This window comes from Peromyscus californicus, unplaced genomic scaffold, assembly GCF_007827085.1.
Source record: "Peromyscus californicus insignis strain IS unplaced genomic scaffold, ASM782708v3 Scaffold_7__1_contigs__length_154581171, whole genome shotgun sequence".
NCBI lineage: Eukaryota > Metazoa > Chordata > Mammalia > Rodentia > Cricetidae > Peromyscus > Peromyscus californicus.
In genome coordinates this window covers 100,801,196-100,819,890 of record NW_026294595.1, presented here as the reverse complement: position 1 = coordinate 100,819,890, position 18,695 = coordinate 100,801,196, and the positions used below count along the sequence as shown (strand labels likewise).

At 39.6% G+C, this 18,695-nt stretch overlaps 1 protein-coding gene across 1 annotated transcript in view; it reads left to right on the top strand.

Annotated features, from left to right (window-relative positions):
- The window catches only part of Atp8b4 (ATPase phospholipid transporting 8B4 (putative)), a 237,398-nt gene that overhangs the window by 175,847 nt on the left and 42,856 nt on the right, over positions 1-18,695 (top strand). The window contains exons 18-21 of the mRNA XM_052723786.1: positions 686-801; positions 4,256-4,420; positions 5,728-5,839; positions 13,152-13,257. Of these exons, the coding sequence (XP_052579746.1) occupies positions 686-801; positions 4,256-4,420; positions 5,728-5,839; positions 13,152-13,257 (499 nt within the window). The remainder of the gene's footprint in view (positions 1-685; positions 802-4,255; positions 4,421-5,727; positions 5,840-13,151; positions 13,258-18,695) is intronic.

Sequence of the window (18,695 nt, the reverse complement as noted above, 5' to 3'; positions counted from 1 at the left end):
AGAGACTGAATTTTGGGCTCTGGAGTATCTCTCTGATTTGAAGGTCCCCCCACCCCTCTGTGTGTGTGTGTGTGTGTGTGTGTGTGTGTGTGTGTGTGTGTGTGTGTGTGTGTGTGTATTCTTACTTCTAATAAGTCTTTCTTCACTGCTAGATTCTGTTGACTCGGTGATCTTTGCTGCCTTTTAATTCTTCAAATGGCAGAGAAAATGAACTCTATCAAGACCCCTAGATGGTAACAACTTGAGTGGCTAGAATTCCATGTGGAAATGAGTTGGTATGATAGTGATATTTATTTAAACGGAAGATCTTGAATTCCACACCAAGAACTTTCAAACAAAGCTCTTAATTCTCTTTAATACACATGGCTTAATTTAAGTCTTTCAGCCATTTTGCAATAGAGAGCTTGGTAGGTCATGTATAAAAGCATAAAAATACTTGTTTCTGAGTTTGGGAAATCAAAAACTTCCAGTGGAAGGAATATTTTTAAATTAATTTGAACAGGAATAAAGCCTACTGACTTAGGTAGTGATTGTCTAGCCAAAGGCCCTGAATACTTTCTTTGTTCCTGGCTGAAACCTTATGTCCATTTCCAGATGGGCTAGCTGGAGCCCTGGGAGAGTCTAGTTTTCACAGATTTCAATTATATAACCTGCTTTTCCAAACTCTTCTTCTTTTTTTTTTCAGTTCGAAACCCAGAAGGACAGATAAAACTTTATTCCAAAGGAGCAGATACTATTTTGTTTGAGAAACTCCATCCTTCCAACAAAGACCTGCTGTCTTTGACATCGGACCATCTCAACGTAAGTGCTCCACGTTGAGGTCAGCACAGGAGCCCTTTTGCCATCCACTATGACACTCGTTAATGAAGATCAGCAAACAAGCTGACTTCTGAAATAGAAGGCAGCTGGGGAGCCATGCCACAAAGGGCAGTGCCAGTGAGTGTCTGGGAAGCGGCTGCCACTCCCTTTCTCCACAGGTGGATTAGCACAGGACAGCTGGGAGAGCCACACAATGGGGTGAGCTCAGGGTTCTCCAGGGCCACCACTTTGTGGCTGTGTTTAGATGGTGAGGGGACAATAATCTCTGGAGATAATCGACTTTCTCTTAAAGTTCCTTTCATTCTGGCTACAGATTGTGAGTCCTTTATGTGTTCTGGGTGTCAACCCACACATTCCAAGGCTAGTGTAATTGTTTTCAGAAACTTTCTCAGGGGCATAGAGGTGATCTTTGTACCTTTGTTCCCCTCTCAAGGGCAAGGGTCTAGGAAATAATAGAGGCACTGTGGATTTAAACCTGGTGTCCACGTGTCATACTAATTATTTGTTTGAGGTTCTGGTTGAGCCCTGTGAAACTTTGCAGGAAATGGTTCAAAATTCTCCTTTTATTAGTTTTTATTCTTCCATTAAAATTATTGAAGATTCATGTTCCTTTGTCAGATGTTGTTTTGATTATAAAACATCCCCTCGATTCTTCTAAAAACAAATAAAATGTAAATATTCTGCCTGACTTTAAGTTTAAAGTGATGGTTTAGTAATAATGGTTACAAACATAGTTATTTTTTCCTTTTTAATACAGCATTCTTGATTGCCTCTTAATATTTTCCAGAGATTGACATGGTATTTTAGTTTTCTTAATTAAAACAATATTGGAGTAATAACTATATGATTTTTGTCATTACTCAAACACCAAGGCTCTAGACATTTTCCTTTCATATTAAAGTTTAATTTGGTCTTTTCGTTTTCCTTTTCAGTCTAATTGTTTTTAGGGCAGATCAATTGGACCTGGCATTACCTTCATTCACGTTTGTCATTTTCCATCTGCATTCTAGGCTTTTAAATTTATTCATGTATTTAATCATTGATTTTGGATAGTTTAATGATAGGCAAAGGCCTGGCTCAAATGACCATTTTGGATTAAATGTGTGTTGCATGACTAATTAGAAGACTTCAGGCATCTGTCCCCTTTTCTAATGTCCTCTTAGAGTTGACTCACTGTTGTGCAGAACGGAGTGGGAGGCAGTGGTAATGCCCAGTGGGGTTGTGAGTTAAAGGCAAAGACACATCTGTGTGAATTGAGAAAACAAAAGACGGTTTTAAGGCTGTAACTAGATTTTCTGATCAGAAGGGAATGCGGTGATGTTCTTGGAAGATAGGGCTTGTAAATGTGAATGCAATGTCCCAGCTACTACCAACTGCCTGGGTGATGAATTCAGTTAATGTTTCTTGTGGTCTTTCTGGGCTAAAATGCATCTTTGCACCATGCACTGGCTTTTCTTTTTTCTAATTAGGATGCATCATGATTTACCACATGTGTGATCACAAAACTCTGTCTGCACTATACATCAAAACGATAGAGAAGCATGTTTAATGACTGGCAATGCCCAAAGGGGCAGAAATGGCTATTAAAATGCTTTGCTCACAGTTTGGAGGCCCATAAAATGACCACTGGAGGCAGAAGTGATGTGGGAGGTTTTCAACATTGCTCCCAAACTCAGTCTACTTATATTTCTAGCTAATGTGGCTGTGTGAGACACATAGCAGCCATCAATCTCCTACTCCTCACCCCTGTTAGAAGGATAAAGTACCAGAAGAATCATATGAGATTGTCAGTATACCAAGTGTTCTAATTTAATTGGCTTATATGTCTGGGTCTTAGTACATCATTGGGGGTGACAGGGTAGGAATTAAAGGCAAGACCCTCAACCAGACACCATGGAGGAACACTGCCTACTGGCTCACTCACTCACTCACTCACAGGCTCATGCTTACTAGCTTTCTTACATAGCCCAGAACTAACAGCCTAGGGATGGTCCTGCCCGTAGTGGACTGGGCCTTCCTGCATCTGTTAATCAAGACAATCCTCCCATAGACATATCAAAAGGCCAATCTGATCTGGGCAATTCCTCAGCTGAGTCTTTCCTCTTAGATGACTGCAGGCTGTGTCAGGTTGACAATTAACACTAACAGGAAAAGTATGACTTCCCAATATTTGATTACTTATTAAAAGTTAACTCCATAATATATAATTTCTAACAAATAATGAATATTTGAGCTGGTCTGACTTGATGATGATATCTTCAAGATTTCAAAGAAGTTTTGTTCTTAAAAATGAAATTTAATGTAGTAAAGAAGAGAATTATTTCATAGAAGAGTCTAGAATGAAAGACAAAAGACATCCCTCAGAGCTTATACTTGTAGTATCTTTCATTCCTTTCTCTTCCTTTTCCTCCATAGGTTATTCTCATAACCATAGGTAGCATACCAGACTTCTCTTACTCAACTGTTTAGCATCTACTTATTCATTAGTGATTGCTTTTAGTTTCTATTATGGAAACTTTAAAGTAGATACATGCTGTGGGATGGTCTGTATGTCAAATTACTCTGATTGGTCAATAAATAAAACACCTATTGGCCAGTGGCTAGGCAGGAAGTATAGGCGGGACTAACAGAGAGGAGAAAAGAAAGAACAGGAAGTTGGAGGGAGACACTGCCAGCCGCCGTCATGACAAGAAGCATGTGAAGATGCTAGTAAGCCATGAGCCACGTGGCAAGGTATAGATTTGTAGAAATGGATTAATTTAAGATATAATAACAGTTAGCAATAAGCCTGCCATGGCCATACAGTTTGTAAGCAATATAAGTCTCTGTGTTTACTTGGTTGGGTCTGAGCGGCTGTGGGACTGGTGGGTGACAGAGATTTGTCCTGACTGTGGGCCAGGCAGGAAAACTCTAGTTACAGATACAAAAGTAAGAATCATTGAATTTTCATCAAGGATGCTTTACTAGGGGTGTGTGTGGAAAGGCTTGGTGAGAGAGCCTGATACGGTCCACAAAAGGGCTCCGTCTCTTTGCCTGAGAGCTGTGACTCCTCCAAGGGCCTCTCCTCATCACTGGGAGTTAAAGCTGTGACTTATGGACAGGAATGCTTCCTACAGGCAAAGTAGGCTGGACACTGATGTAGTTGCTTCCAACAGACCTCTCTTCCACGACATTCCTTTCTTCCCAATTAGAACACTTCAACACACCTTTTCAGCAGTTTTTGGGGAGAAAGCTAGTGCCCTGAAAACCTCATAGACATAAACATAAAACACAACTATACTCTTCCATGTCTGAGGAGATATGGAGTTAGGTCAGAATGGCCATGCAGTGCTCTTGGGACAAAATGAATGAGAATGAAACCCTCCCCATGTTGTGGGGGACTTTTGCTGTATTTATTGTTGTCTACCTGTTCCTAAGATTACATCCTCTCTTACAGGAATTTGCAGGTGAAGGCCTTCGCACCTTGGCAATTGCTTACAGAGAACTTGATGACAAGTACTTTAAAGTGTGGCAGGAGATGCTTGAAGATGCAAATGCTGCCACCACTGACAGGGATGAAAGGATATCTGGGCTGTATGAAGACATTGAAAGAGATTTGATGGTATAAGTTTGGAAGTGTGCTGGCCTATGCTCAAGCCTTTGGCTAAGTCATCTTGCAGTAACAGATGGTTGTTTCTCAATGTGGAGTCTTGTAGCTAGAGTTTTCCTGCCTGGCCCACAGTCAGGACAAATCTCTCTCACCTGCCAGTCCCACAGCAGCTCAGACCCGACCAAGTAAACACAGAGACTTATATTGGTTACAAACTGTATGGCCATGGCAGGCTTCTTGCTAACTGTTCTTATAGTTTAAATTAATCCATTTCCATTAATCTATACCTTGCCACATGGCTCATGGCTTACCGGCATCTTCACATGCTGTTTCTCATCATGGCGGCTGACAGTGTCTCTCTGAGTCAGCCTTCCACTTCCCAGTTTTATTCTCCTCCTTGTCCCGCCTACACTTCCTGCCTAGCCAATGGCCAATCAGTGTTTTATTTATTGACTAATCAGCAACACATTTGCCATACAGAACATCCCACAGCAGAGTCTCACTTTATATGCTGGCTTTGAGCTTACTCTGTGTGGCCCCAGTGACTCTGGAGGACTGGCTTTGTTAGCAATAGCTCATGCAAGGGAAGTCCTCCAAAAGTGAAGGATAGTGGACACCCTATTTGTCAACCCCTGGTTTATCTTTGATACAACATATTCGTTTCCTCACTCTGTTTTGTGATCCACACTTTTTAGTGCAGAGACAGTTGATGTGGAGAGCATGACTGTCGCTCGGAAGTACTCCCGGCCCAGGAGACTAAGAGGACTACTCAGAGTGTGGTCTGTTTTAGAAGTCACTCTTCTCAGAGACCCCAGTGACCAAGGAGGTTGATTGCTGGGAGTCATAGGAAGCAGGTCTCATCCTTGGGGTGAAAACTGAACCATCTTTACTTTTTATTAGATCACCTGATGACCTCTTAATTCATGGAATGATACTACCTTTTGCCCCCTCAGTTTTTTGACTAGGGTCCGAGGGCTCTTTGTTGGACCTCTCCTTTGCTACTGAAAGTGGGGAAGAGCAAGGGACTTCTTAAACCAGTAGAGGTGGAGTAGCATCTGCCCACTGATGCAAGCATCATCCCATCTCCCTCATGTAAATTCTACTTCCCTGGGCCTCTGTTATTAAGTAAGCTTCACTTACGCACTTCCTTTTGGGTTTCTACTCAACTGATTGATTTATATACACAATAGTGTGCTTGCTATATCCACATTTTATAAGTTGTCTTCATTTCCTTTATCTTTAAACTCTGACTGAAAGCTACGGACGTTACATATGTTCTTTGCGTGTATTAACATGTTATTCTTTACTCTCTGACAAAGCTATTAGGTGCCACTGCTGTAGAAGATAAGTTACAAGAAGGTGTTATTGAAACAGTTACAAGTCTATCGCTAGCCAATATTAAGATCTGGATCCTAACAGGAGACAAACAAGGTAATTTGGAAATGGGTGACAATATTTGAAGAGGGGGAATTAATTCTTTGAAAAAAAAAAAAAAACCTTTTAATCAGCAACTTTAAGTACCTCCACATTTTCCTAGTTCTCCACATAGAAAAAAGTTGAAATGCAAAAAAGCTTTTTATTTTTTTTAAAAAGATATGAACTTATTCTTTAAAAACTAACAAAAATACCTTCCATAGCGCACTCTCTGGTCTGCAGAGTTTCTATATAGTTGTCACCCTTATAGAGAAACATACTTAACATGATTTTCATCTGAGCATTGTTCTGTCAGAACCAAAGGGAGACACTGGAGACCTTACACTGTCCTTTAGTTTCCTGATGGCAGGGAGGTGTGGGAGATCTTCTAGAAGAACTCAGAGTGTTGAGTAATCTCCTGAGAGGCTAAGTGCAACAGCTGTTTCTCAGCTGTTTATGGTCATGTTACTGTATCTTAACAACCACTGCAACTGTCCCAGTGTGCCTGGCTGAATTCTAGGATCATCTGTGAAAACTGGACCACTTTTAGGAATGAGTAGACACTGAGTGAGTGTTGTTTTCTTTTAAATTTTTTTGTTTATTTACTTTTTCATTTTTACATCCCAACCAAAGTCATCCCCACCCCACCCCCATCCCGGGCCCCATCCACTCTTCCTCCACTGTTTCTCTTCAGATATAGGTGTGCCTCCCATGGATATCAGCCAGCCATGGTATAGCAGGTTACAGTGAGACTAGGCATCTACTCTCCCATTAAGGCTGGACGAGGCAATCAGTAGGAGGAAAGGGTTCCAAAAGCAGGTAACAGTCAGAGACAGCCCCTGCTGTCACTGTTATGAGTCTCACAAGAAGACCAAGATACACAACTGTAACATACATGCAGAGGGCCTAGGTTAGTCCTATGCAGGCTCCCTGCCTGTTAGTTCAGTGTCTGTAAGACCCTGTGAGCCCAGGTTAGTTGTTTCTGTGGGTTTTGTTATGGGGCCCCTGACCCCACTGTGTCCTGCAATCCTTCCTTCTCCTCTTTCACAGGATTTCCCAAGTTCTGCCTAATGTTTGGCTGTGAGTCTCTGCATCTGTTTCCATCTGTCGCTGGGTAAAGCCTCTCTGATGAAAGTCGGGATAGGCACCAATCTATGAGTATAGCAGAATATCAACAGGAATCTTTCATTGACTTATTATTTTGCCATTCATGTTTGGTTCTATCCTAGGTCTCTGGGGTATCCTGCATGTGGGTCCTGGCCCTCAGGGGGTGAGCTCCCTCTCAGGGTATAGGTCTTTAGCTGGGCTAGTCATTATTTGGTTACTCCCATAATTTCTGTGCTACCTTTACCCAGCACATCTTGTAGGCAGGACAAATTGTAGGTCAAAGGGTTTATGGCTGGGTTGGTGTCCCAGTCGCTCCACTGGAAGTCTTGCCTGGTTAGAGGAGATGGTTGGTTCAGGTTCCATATTTCCCATTGCTAGGAGTCTTAGCTGGGGTCACCCTCATAGATTCCTGGGAGTTTCCATTGTACTAGGTTTCTAATTCTTCCAGAAATGCCCCATATTCCAGTTGTTTTTCCCAGTACTCTCTCCCTCCATCTTCCCCCAACCTGATTCCTCCTGTTCTCATCCCTATCCCTTCTTCCATGCCCCTCTCTCTTCCACTGGCAATGTTCATTCTATTTCTCTTTCACAGTGATATTCATGTATAACCCCATACCCTTTGAGCTCTCCTTGTAACTAAGTTTCTCTGGGTCTGTGGACTGTAGCATGGTTCTCTTTTACTTTATGGTTAATATTCATTTATGAGTGAGTGCATGCCATGTTTGTCTTTCTGAGTCTGGGTTACCTCACTCAGGATGATCTTTTCTAGTTTTATCCATTTGCAAGCAAATTTCCTGATGTCATTGTTTTTAACAGCCGAATAATACTCCATTGTGTAGATGTACCACATTTTCTTTATCCATTCTTCAGTTGAGGGACATCTAGGTTGTTTCCAGTTTCTGACTATTATGGATAAAGCTGCTATGAACATATCTGATCAAGTGTCCTTGTGGTATGGTGAAGCATCTTTTGGGTATATGCCCAGGAGTGGTATAGCTGGGTCTTGAGGTAGATTGATTCCTAGTTTTCTGAGAAACCGCCATATTGATTTCCAAAGTGACTGTACAAGTTTGCACTCCAATCAGCAGTGGAGGAGTGTTCCCCTTGCTCCACATCCTCTCCAGCATGAGCTGTCATCAGTAATTTTTACCTTAAGCCATTCTGACAGGTGAAAGATGAAATCTCAGAGTTGTTTTGAGTAGCATTTCCCTGATGGCTAAGGATGTTGAACATTTCAAGTACTTCTTGGCCATTTGAGATTTGTCTGTTGAGAACTCTCTGTTTAGATGTATGCCCCGTATTTTGGTTGGCTTATTTGGTTTGTTGACATCTAGTTTCTTGAGTTCTTAATATATTTTGTATATTAGCCCTCTGTCAGATGTGGGGTCAGTGAAGATCTTTTCCCATTCTGTAGGCTGCTGTTTTATCCTTTTGACTGTGCCCTTTGCCTTACAGAAGTTTCTCAGTTTCATGAGGTTCCATTTGTTAATTGTCGATCTTAGTGCCTGTGCAATTGGTGTTCTGTTTAGGAAGCTGTCTCTTGTGCCAACGTGTTCAAGGCTATTCCCCACTGTCTCTTTTTTTTTTTTTTTTTTTTTTTTTTTGGTTTTTCGAGACAGGGTTTCTCTGTGTAGCTTTGCGCCTTTCCTGGAACTCACTTGGTAGCCCAGGCTGGCCTTGAACTCACAGAGATCCACCTGGCTCTGCCTCCCAAGTGCTGGGATTAAAGGCGTACGCCACCACCGCCCGGCCCCACTGTCTCTTTTATCAGGTTCAGTGTATCTGGATTTATGTTGAGGTTTTTGATTCACTTGGATTTGAGTTTTGTACATGGTGGTAGATATGGATCTATTTGCATTCTTCTACATGCTGACATTCAGTTATAACAGCATCATTTTTTGAAGATGCTTTCTTTTTTTCCATTGTATAAGTTTGGCTTCTTTATCAAGAATCAAGTGTCCATAGGTGTGTGGATTTATGTCTGGGTTCAATTTGATTCCATTGATCCACCTGTCTGTTTTAAATGCTAATACCATTTGGGTTTTTATTACTGTTGCTCTGTAATACAGCATGAAATCAGAGATGGTGATGCTTTCAGAAATTCTTTTATTGTACAGGATTGTTTTAGCAATCCTGGGTGTTTTGTTTTTTCCATATGAAGTTGAGTATTGTTTTCAAGGTCTGTAAGGAATTGTGATGGAATTTTGATGGGGATATCATTGAATCTGTAGATTGCTTTCAGTAAGTCATTTTTACTATGTTAATCCTGCTGATCCATGAGCATGGGAGATCTTTCCATCTTCTGATGTCTTCTTTAGTTGCTTTCTTCAAAGACTTGAATTTCTTGCCATACAGGTCTTTCATTTACTTGGTTAGAGTTACCTCAAGATATTTTATATTATTTGTGGCTATTGTGAAGGGTGTTGTTTCCTGGTTTCTTTTTTCAGCCCATTTATTGTTTGTATATAGGAGGGCTAATGATTTTCTTCAAGTTAATTTTGTATCTAGCCACTTCACTGAAGGTATTTATCAGCCCTAGGAGTTCCCTTGCAGAATTTTTGGGGTCATTTATGTATACTGTCATATCATCTGCAAGTAACAATACTTTGACTTCTTCCTTTCCAATTTGTATTACCTTTATCTCTTTCAGTTGTCTTATTGCTCTAGCTAAAACTTCAAGTAATAAGTACTATATTGAATAGATATGGAGAGAGTAGACAGCTTTGTCTTGTCCCTGATTTTAGTGGAATTGCTTTAAGTTTCTCTTCATTTAATTTTGGTGTTGGCTATTGGCTTGCTATATATTACCTCTATAATGTTTGGGTATGTCCTTTTTATTCCCGATCTTTCCAAGATGTTGGATTTTGTCAAAGGCTTTTTCAGCATCTAATGAGATGATAATGCATTTTTTCTTTCAGTTTGTTTATATGGTGTATTACATTGACAGATTTTCATATGTTGAACCATCCCTGCATCTCTGGGATGAAGCCTACTTGATCATGGTAGATGATCTTTTTGATGTGTTCTTGGATTCAGTTTGCAAGTATTTTATTAAGTATTTTTACATCTATGTTCATGGGGGACATTGGTTTGTAATTCTCTTTCTTTGTTGAGTCTTTATGTGGTTTCGGTATCAAGGTGACTGTGGCCTCATAAAAAACAATTTGGCATTGTTTCTTCTCTTTCTATTTTGTGGGATAATTTGAGGAGAATTGGTATTAGCTCTTCTTTGAAAGTCTGGTAGAATTCTGTACTAAAACCATCCGATCATGGGCTTTTTTTGGTTGGGAGACTTTTAATGACTGCTTCTATTTCCTTGGGGTTTATGGGTCTGTTTATCTGCTCTTGATTTAATTTTGGTAAATGGTATCTATCAAGAAAACTCCATTTCTTTTAGATTTTCCAGTTTTGTGGAGTATAGGCTTTTGAAGTTTGATATAATGATTTTTTGAATTTCCTCAGTGTCTGTTGCTATGTCTCCCTTTTCATTTCTGATTTTGTTAATTTGCATGTTCTCTCTCTGCTTTTTAGTTAGTTTGAATAAGGGTTTGTCTATTATGTTGCTTTTCTCAAAGAACCAACTCTTTGTTTCACTGATTCTTTGTATTGTTCTCTTTGTTTCTATTTTTATTGATTTCAACCCTGAGTTTATTTCCTGCCATTTACTCCTCTTGAGTGTGTCTGCTTCTTTTTGTTCTAGAGCTTTCAGGTGTGCTGTTAAGTCTCTGGTATGAGAATTCTCTAATTTTTTCATAGTAGACACTGAGTCCTATGAACTTTCCTCTTATCACTGCTTTCATTGTGTCCCATAAGTTTGGGTATGTTATGCATTCATTTTCATTAAATTCTAGGAAATCTTTAATTTTTTTTGGTATTTATTCCTTGACCAAGTGCTAATTCAGTAGAGAGTTGTTCAGGTTCCATGACTTTGTAGGCTTTCTGTCATTTCTGTTGTTGAAATTCCACTTTAATTCATGGTGGTCTGATAAGATACAGGGGGTTATTTCAATCTTCTTGTATCTGTTGAGACTTGCTTTGTGACCAAGCATATGGTCAATTTTGGAGAAGGTTCCATGAGCTGCCAAGAGAAGGTATATTCTTTTGTGTTTGGGTGAAATGTTCTGTAGATATCTGCTAGGTCCATTTGAGTCATAACATCTGTTAGTTCCATTATTTCTCTCTTTAGTTTCTGTCTGGACGACCTGTCCATTGGCGAGAATATGGTGTTGAAGTTTCCCACTATTGATGTGTGAGGTTTGATGTCTGATCTAAGCTTTAATAATGTTTCTTTTACATATGTGGGTGCCCTTGCATTTGGGGCATAGATGTTCAGAATTGAGATGTCATCCTGATGGGTTTTTCCTTTAATGAGTATGAAATGTCCTTCTCCATCTCTTTCGATTAATTTTGGTTTGAAGTCTATTTTGCTATATATTCGAATAGCTACACCAGCTTGCTTGTTAGATTCATTTGATTGGAAAATTTTTTTCCAACCCTTTACTTTGGGGCAATGTCTATCCTTGATGTTGAGGTGTGTTTTCTTTTATGCAGCAGAAGGATGGATCCTGTTTTCATATCCATTCTGTTAGCCTGTGTCTTTTTATTAACAAATTGAGTTCATTGATATTGAGAGATATTAATGACCAGTGATTGTTAATTCCTGTTATTTTGTTGTTCTTCTTGTTGTTGGTTGTGTGTGTGTGTGTTTGTGTGTGTTTCCCTTCTTTGGATTTTGCTGGTGTGAGATTATCTATTGCCCGTGTTTTTGTGGGTATAGTTAACTTCCCTGGGTTGGAGTTTTCCTTCCTAACACCTTCTGAGGGCTGTATTTGTGGATAGATGTTATTTAAATTTGACTTTGTCATGAAATATCTCCATCTATGGAGACTGAAAGTTTTGCTGGGTATAGTAGCCTAGGCTGGTATCTGTGGTCTCTTAGAGTCTTCAAGACATCTGTTCAGGTACTTCTGGCTTTTAGAGTCTCTGTTGAGAAGCTGGGTGTAATTCTTATAGATCTGCCTTTATATGTTACTCGGCCTTTTTCCCTCGCAGCTTTCAATATTTTTCTTTGTTCTATATGTTTAGTGTTTTGATTATTATGTGATGTCAGGATTTTCTTTTCTGATCCAATCTATTTAATATTCTGTAAGCTTCTTGTACCTTTATAGGCATGTCCTTTTTTAGGTTAGGGAAACTTTCTTCTATTATTTTGATAAATATATTTTCTGCTGAGATTTTTCTCCTTCATTTATTCCTATTATTCTTTTTCTTGATTTTCTATTCAAATTTCTCTTTTTTATTTTGAGGAATAATTTTATTTAAACATTTATTTTTTCCATGAAATTTAATACTTATAACTATAAAAGTATCCTAATTTTATAACATAAAATAAATATATAGGAATACATCAAAAACCAGTAAATTTCACAGTTACCATGTATAGGGGGCTGAGTTTTTACTGGTTGGGATGGTTCACCAATACCAAGTTCTGAAAGAATAATTTTTTTTTTTATTTTGCAATACAATTCAGTTCTACATATCAGCCACGGATTCCCTTGTTCTCCCCCCTCCCGCCCCCCTCACCTTCCCTCCAGCTCACTCCCCATTCCCACCTCCTCCAGTGCAAAGCCTCCCCTGAGGACTGAGATCAACCTGGTAGACTCAGTCCAGGCAGGTCCAGTCCCCTCCTCCCAGGCCGAGCCAAGCAAACCTGCATAGGCCCCAGGTTTCAAACAGCCAACTCATGCAATGAGCACAGGACCTGGTCCCATTGCCTGGATGCCTCCCTTATTCCTATTATTCTTAGATTTGGTCTTTTCATGGTGTTCCAGATTTCCTGAATGTTTCGTGTTAGGCATTTTTAGATTTAACATTTTCTTTGACCAATGAATTTATTTCTTCTATTGTGTCTTCAATGCCTGAGATTCTCTCTTCCATCTCCTGTATTATGTTGGTGATGCTTGCATCTGTAGTTCCTGTTCCCTTACCCAGATTTTCCATTTCCTGAATTCCCTCAGGTTGTGTTTTCTTTATTGCTACTATTTCAATTTTCACTTCATGAGTAGTTTTCTTTACCTGCTTGTTTTTTCTTGCCCAGTCAGTTGTGTTGTATAAAGCAGTGTGTGTTTGCTAACACCAGTGGGTCTGATAGGCTCTGGGGAACACAGCCAAGGCTTCAAAACTTTATGGAAAATGTAACAGAGGTGATCTTTCTTTATACCAGAAACTGCCATCAATATTGGCTACGCCTGCAATGTGCTGACTGATGCCATGGATGCCGTGTTTGTGATAACGGGGAACACAGCTGGAGAAGTGCGAGAAGAACTCAGGTGTGTGTTGAAGGAAAGGGAGAAAGTAGGTCTGGGAAGGAAGAAGGACTATCAGGCATCTGGGAAAGCAGAAGTGTGTGTGCTGCAGTCCTCAGTGAGTTCTCTTTGTGTAGGTGTTCCTGCAAGCTTCCTTAAGTCTCATTCATGTTAGTCACAAAAGCTAGGATAAAGGTGACATTGGCAATGAATCATTGTCTTTGAGACTCCAACATTTCCTATGTTTTTTAAGAAAAGAATCTCAAGTCATGTATGTTGTTCTTTAAAATTACTTGTTTGCAAAAACCTGGAAGATATTAAGTGATGATAAATAGCAATGTCACTGAAGGTGCATTTTAAATACACCATTCCCCTGGCTTCCTTCCATCTTTGAGTTCGGTCTCTGAGGTATGGAGTATTGGAATTAGTATTTAGTAGGCACCAGCAGTTTGTGATAAGATAACTTTGGAAAACACAGGAGGAGGTGCCGTATGGTCAGAAGAGTGAGTACTCAGCCCAGACTGCTGAGCACTTTGTATGAGAAGGGGAATGCTCTGCTGTTCGTACAGCTGCCCCCTAGTGCTAGAAAATACAAGAGTGCTGACTGGCATTGGACATACAAGCACATAAATATTAATTTTGGAGGACAAGTATTTCTTAGCATCTATCTGTTCGTTATATTTATTTTTCTGTTACTTCATTTGGAAAAAAAACATTAAAAATCTACATAACTGTTTCCCTCTAAATTTGAGAAGTGCTGGTTTGTAACAGTTTTGCTTGCTGCTCCTACAGCTTCTCTGACCAGAGCTTGCTGGGTAGGGAAGGAAATCTTAGATTTCACCAACTGAGAGCTGTCGATTGAATCTGCTGTTGTGTCTGTGGGACCCTGAGTAGAAAAGGGCTCTCGAGGGCTGGTGTGAAGTTCTGACAGAAGGCTACTCATGTCTTTGTCAAATTAAAAATCGGGAAATTTTATTAATTATTAGTAATATACTCTAATTAGTTATATAGGTTTAAAATCTCTTATTTATTTGTTGACAGCATACTGGCCATATTTTTATTGGAGTTAATGATTTTGGATAATTTTTTGTGTCATTTTTATGACAGAATTCATGGAGCCTGTGGTAGAAATAGTAATACTTGGATGGTTAATTAAAATATTAATTTTCAAGGTAAATTGTCATTTATGTTCATATACATATGTGTATATAATTCTGGCACAATAATTTTATACAGATTGTAAAACCAATAAATCAGAAGTTTCCCTCCCCATTTATTTCCTGTTATAGTTAGTTGGTTTGCATTTTAATTACTAAAATTTTAAACCACTTTGCAACTAACCTGCACATGTAAACCTAAAATTTCAAAAGTAATGTTGTCAGGATTTATTGCAAGGCATACAGTTTTAAAATGTATGCACTTATTTGAGGACTCATGAAGTCCCTTTTAAAACAACAACAAAACTTAAGGCATGTGCATTGAATTTGCACAGAGGCTAAGAAAAAAAAAATCCAAAGCAGTGGTTAATGATTTTCCCAGTGCTTTTGGAAGTCTAAAAATAACAAACTAGCAACAAAACCTCCAAAACAAAACATTAGCATCAGTGTGACTCTCCAGGAATGGAAGGCAGTGGGCAGCACTGGCTGCTTCTCAACACAGGAGACTGCTCATTTGATGTTAGACTGTGTTAGAAGCAGTAAATAATGCCCCCAAAGAAGTCACATTTTATTGAATGTGGATCTCTCCAAAAACAACTTGGGGAGGAAAGGGTTTATTTTAGATTGCACTTCCAGGAAACAGTTCATCAGTGGGGGAAGCCAGGGCAGGAACTCAAGGGAGAAATCTGAAGGCAGGGACCTGGAAGAGGAAACCGTGGAGGAATGCTGCTTCCTGACTTGCTCCTTGGCTAACCTCAGCTAGCTTTCACATAGCCCAGACCCACCATGAGCTGGGCCTTCCCATATCGATCATCCATCAAGACATTCTCTTACAGACCTGGCAAAGCCTGCATCTAGCCACTCATCATTATGGGAGCTTTGCTTTCTACTCTGCTCCTCAAGACAGGTCTAACTCATCTTTTGAGACTTGAAGAAACCTTACTTTTCCTTTCAAAACACTCAATTAGCAATGTTCCAGGTAGTCAGGTTTAGAGTGATATTGATGCTACGCTTTTCAAGAGTCTGTTTTGGAGCTCAAAAACCAAGCAATTGACTCCTTTCTGCGTGTGTTTCCCTTCCCAAGCAAGACATGTCCCCAAGTAAAGAAAGAGAAGGCCCTTGAGTTCATAGAAATAGTTGAAGTAGTCAAGTTAGTACCTCAAGATTTTATCCACAGCTACAACTAGTTGACTACATAGATGTTGTAGCTGTCATTTCATAGAATAAATGTGGAGAAATGTGTGTTATTTATGTACCATTGTTGGAACCTTCAAATGGTAGAATTCTCTATAAGAGGAAATTAGCAATGTATTTCAAAAATATAAACAGGCATGCTTTTGACTTAGTGATCCTTGTTCTAGGAATTTCTTCTAAGGAAGCAATAAACAAATGTATGAATATGTAGCTGAGGAAATATTTATTGCTGCATTGGGTATGATAATAGATAATTAAAATAGCTCACATGCCTAGTTGTGAAGACTTTTGTTAAATATTATGATATTTACAAGAAATAGAATACAATTAGTCAATAAAATGATTTTGCTTTTATTGACTTTGGAAGATGAGTAATATATTAAAGTGAAAAATGAGATTATAAAATGTGTATAGAATGACATATTTTGGAAACACACACACACACACACACACACACACACACACACACACACACACACACACAACTATACATCTATCCACCTAACTACCTATCAAGTCCTGGAAAATATACGCCATGGTTCTTTCCAAGTAATAGAATTAGGCAACACGCTTATTTTCTTAATTTTGGTTATGTTATCAGAAGTAGTAGTATTTGTGTAAAGTTTTACAATTGATAAAAAACTAAAAATGTGTTTATTTTGTAATGAGAGGAAAAATAGTCAAAGGAAAATATTTATGGGTAGGTGTAACCTCACATCCCACGAGGCTACATTGTTCAGCTGACAGAATTGGCCATGCTAATTTTAACCCAGACTTGGAGGTACCTTCATGCTTTGAGTCTGACATGGAGGCAAGGCATGATTGAAAATTCTCTGGCAGAAGGAATACATTTCCAGAACACATTTGCTTTCTATGGACACTGAGGGGAAAGAGTACCTAAGGAGAGCTATTGTGTCGAGATCTCCACTATATTCGTAATCTTGGTGATTTATATATCTAAGTCCATAGCTTTGGGGATGAAATATTAAAATCATAAATTTGTGCCATTCCTTGTTCTTGTGTTATGTTTTTAAGTTCAGTGAAAGTTCATGCAAAAAAATGTGTCAGAAGAGCAGGGTCTGAGTGATAGTAGTCACTGGAGGGAAACTTCTTAAGTGCTTGTAGTTAAACCTGTCAAGTGTGTTTGGATTTTGTCAATATGGGCATGTAATTTTCAAGCTACACAGCAATGCATACAGCTTGTGTAGAGTCATTAGTGCCATTTTGGACACATGGAATCCCAATTGATTTTGCTCCCATAGATGTTTTATTGGTAGCACTATGCCACAGATCTACAGTTAAGCCCTGCCAGTGTTTCTGAGGTTATTTCATGGATTGCATTTTAACAGTGCATGCATCTTCTGCTCAGAACAAAACAGAGAATGTAATGTTGTTTGGGTCAGACAAGAAAACTCATTCAGTGTTTCATTTCTGTGGCACTGATCACATGTTTTTTTCTCAGAGAAGTTCATTAACCTGTAACTCCACTGCTTCGGAGTATCCCACCGGTGCACCAGGACTCGATACTCCCTCTTTAATCAGTAGAATTTTTAATCTTTAGTGCTTTTTGCAAGTGCAAATGGCTCCTGGAGCAGGTAGGTAAGGTTAATTGTGTGATAGAGGTTGTTTATATTAGTGCTTTCATGGAGAAGAACAAATGGCCATAGCATCATTCAGACCAAACAAGAGGCATCTTGGTTTGAATTCCCAGGTTCTAGTCTCCTGGGTAAAGTGTTTTAGTAGGTCAAGTTTCTTTTCATAAACTGTAAAATTCCAGAATGGTACATTTTGAGTTCTGCACAAACTGGTACTGTTGCCCACAGTTTTTTTTAAGCTGCCTGTTTTTAAGAGTTCATGCCCCCATCTAGGCCGATTCCCAATTTCTGATAAGGGATCAGCATCTTTAAAGGTCCTTGGGGCAGTGAGGGATGGTAAACATGAAGCTTGCACTAAAAACTTCATTCACTCTCTCCCTTCCTCCACGGTTGGTAGAGGTAGGGTCGTGCTGTCTCTAATTGCCCTCTGCCAATGTATCTTACTCCATCCTAGAGAAAGCCTGTGGCTGACTGTATGTGTCAAGCCATTTGTTGTGGTAACCAAGAGCTAGGAATTTGAAGTTCTGGGCCTGCCATGGACTAATCAAGTGGCCAAAAGTCAGATAGCTAATCTGTTAGAGGCAGACCCAAGTTCCCAGGGAATGAGCAAGCACAGAGTACTGGCCTTTGTACCGAAATCCAAATTCTTTTCCTTTAAACATAATGTCATAATTTAAACCTATTTCCTAACAGATCCTTTTAGTTCTTGGATCTAGAGTGCCAGAAAAGGACTGACAAAATGGCTTGTTTCCCCATCTCTTTTCTTTGTAGGTTGAGTGCCTACAAAGGCCTCCCCCTGCTTTACTGTGCCTCTGATGGTATGGGCTGTGGGTGCTCTAATCAACTCAACTCCTAATGTATTTCTGCATTCCAACATTGTACTAAACTGCCCCTCATTACAAAGCCTAGGAGGCACAGGCATTTTTTTTTAAAGCATCTGTTTGTATCCTGAGGCTACACAGTACGTGTGATGCTTATGCAATGTACAGTTCATCTTCATTGAGAGGTATTATGTAAAGCTTCCCTCCCTCCTGAGGAATTGCTTTTGTGAGAACCCAATTGTATTTGGAGAACTGAGTTCCAGGAAGTAAAAGAATTGACAGCCACCCAGGTCTGACAGTGTGAGCATCCAGTCTGGCAGGGAGCGAAGGCCTGGGAGGAGGGAGCATTAGGAATTTTAGCAGAGCATAAAAATTGTCCCTTTTCTGCCCAGAAAAGGGTTTGTGTCACATGCTAGGAAGACATCGTTGGGGAAAACTCCTAAGTAAATAGAATTTCAGCCAGTGTGTTCATGAACTTCACCCTCCTTTGGAATGTTTTCATTCTCCAAGGGGGAAACAGGTTGAGTCATTTACACAGCAAATGGGAACTTCACTAAACAGGAAACCCTGGAAGATGTTTTTTTTTTTTTCCTTCAGTGCCTTTTCAAAACCCAGTTTTTGGGATCTGTAGCACTGTCATAGAAATGCTCATGTCTAGTTTCATTTCTCCCATTCATCATGTGGTGCTGTCAATT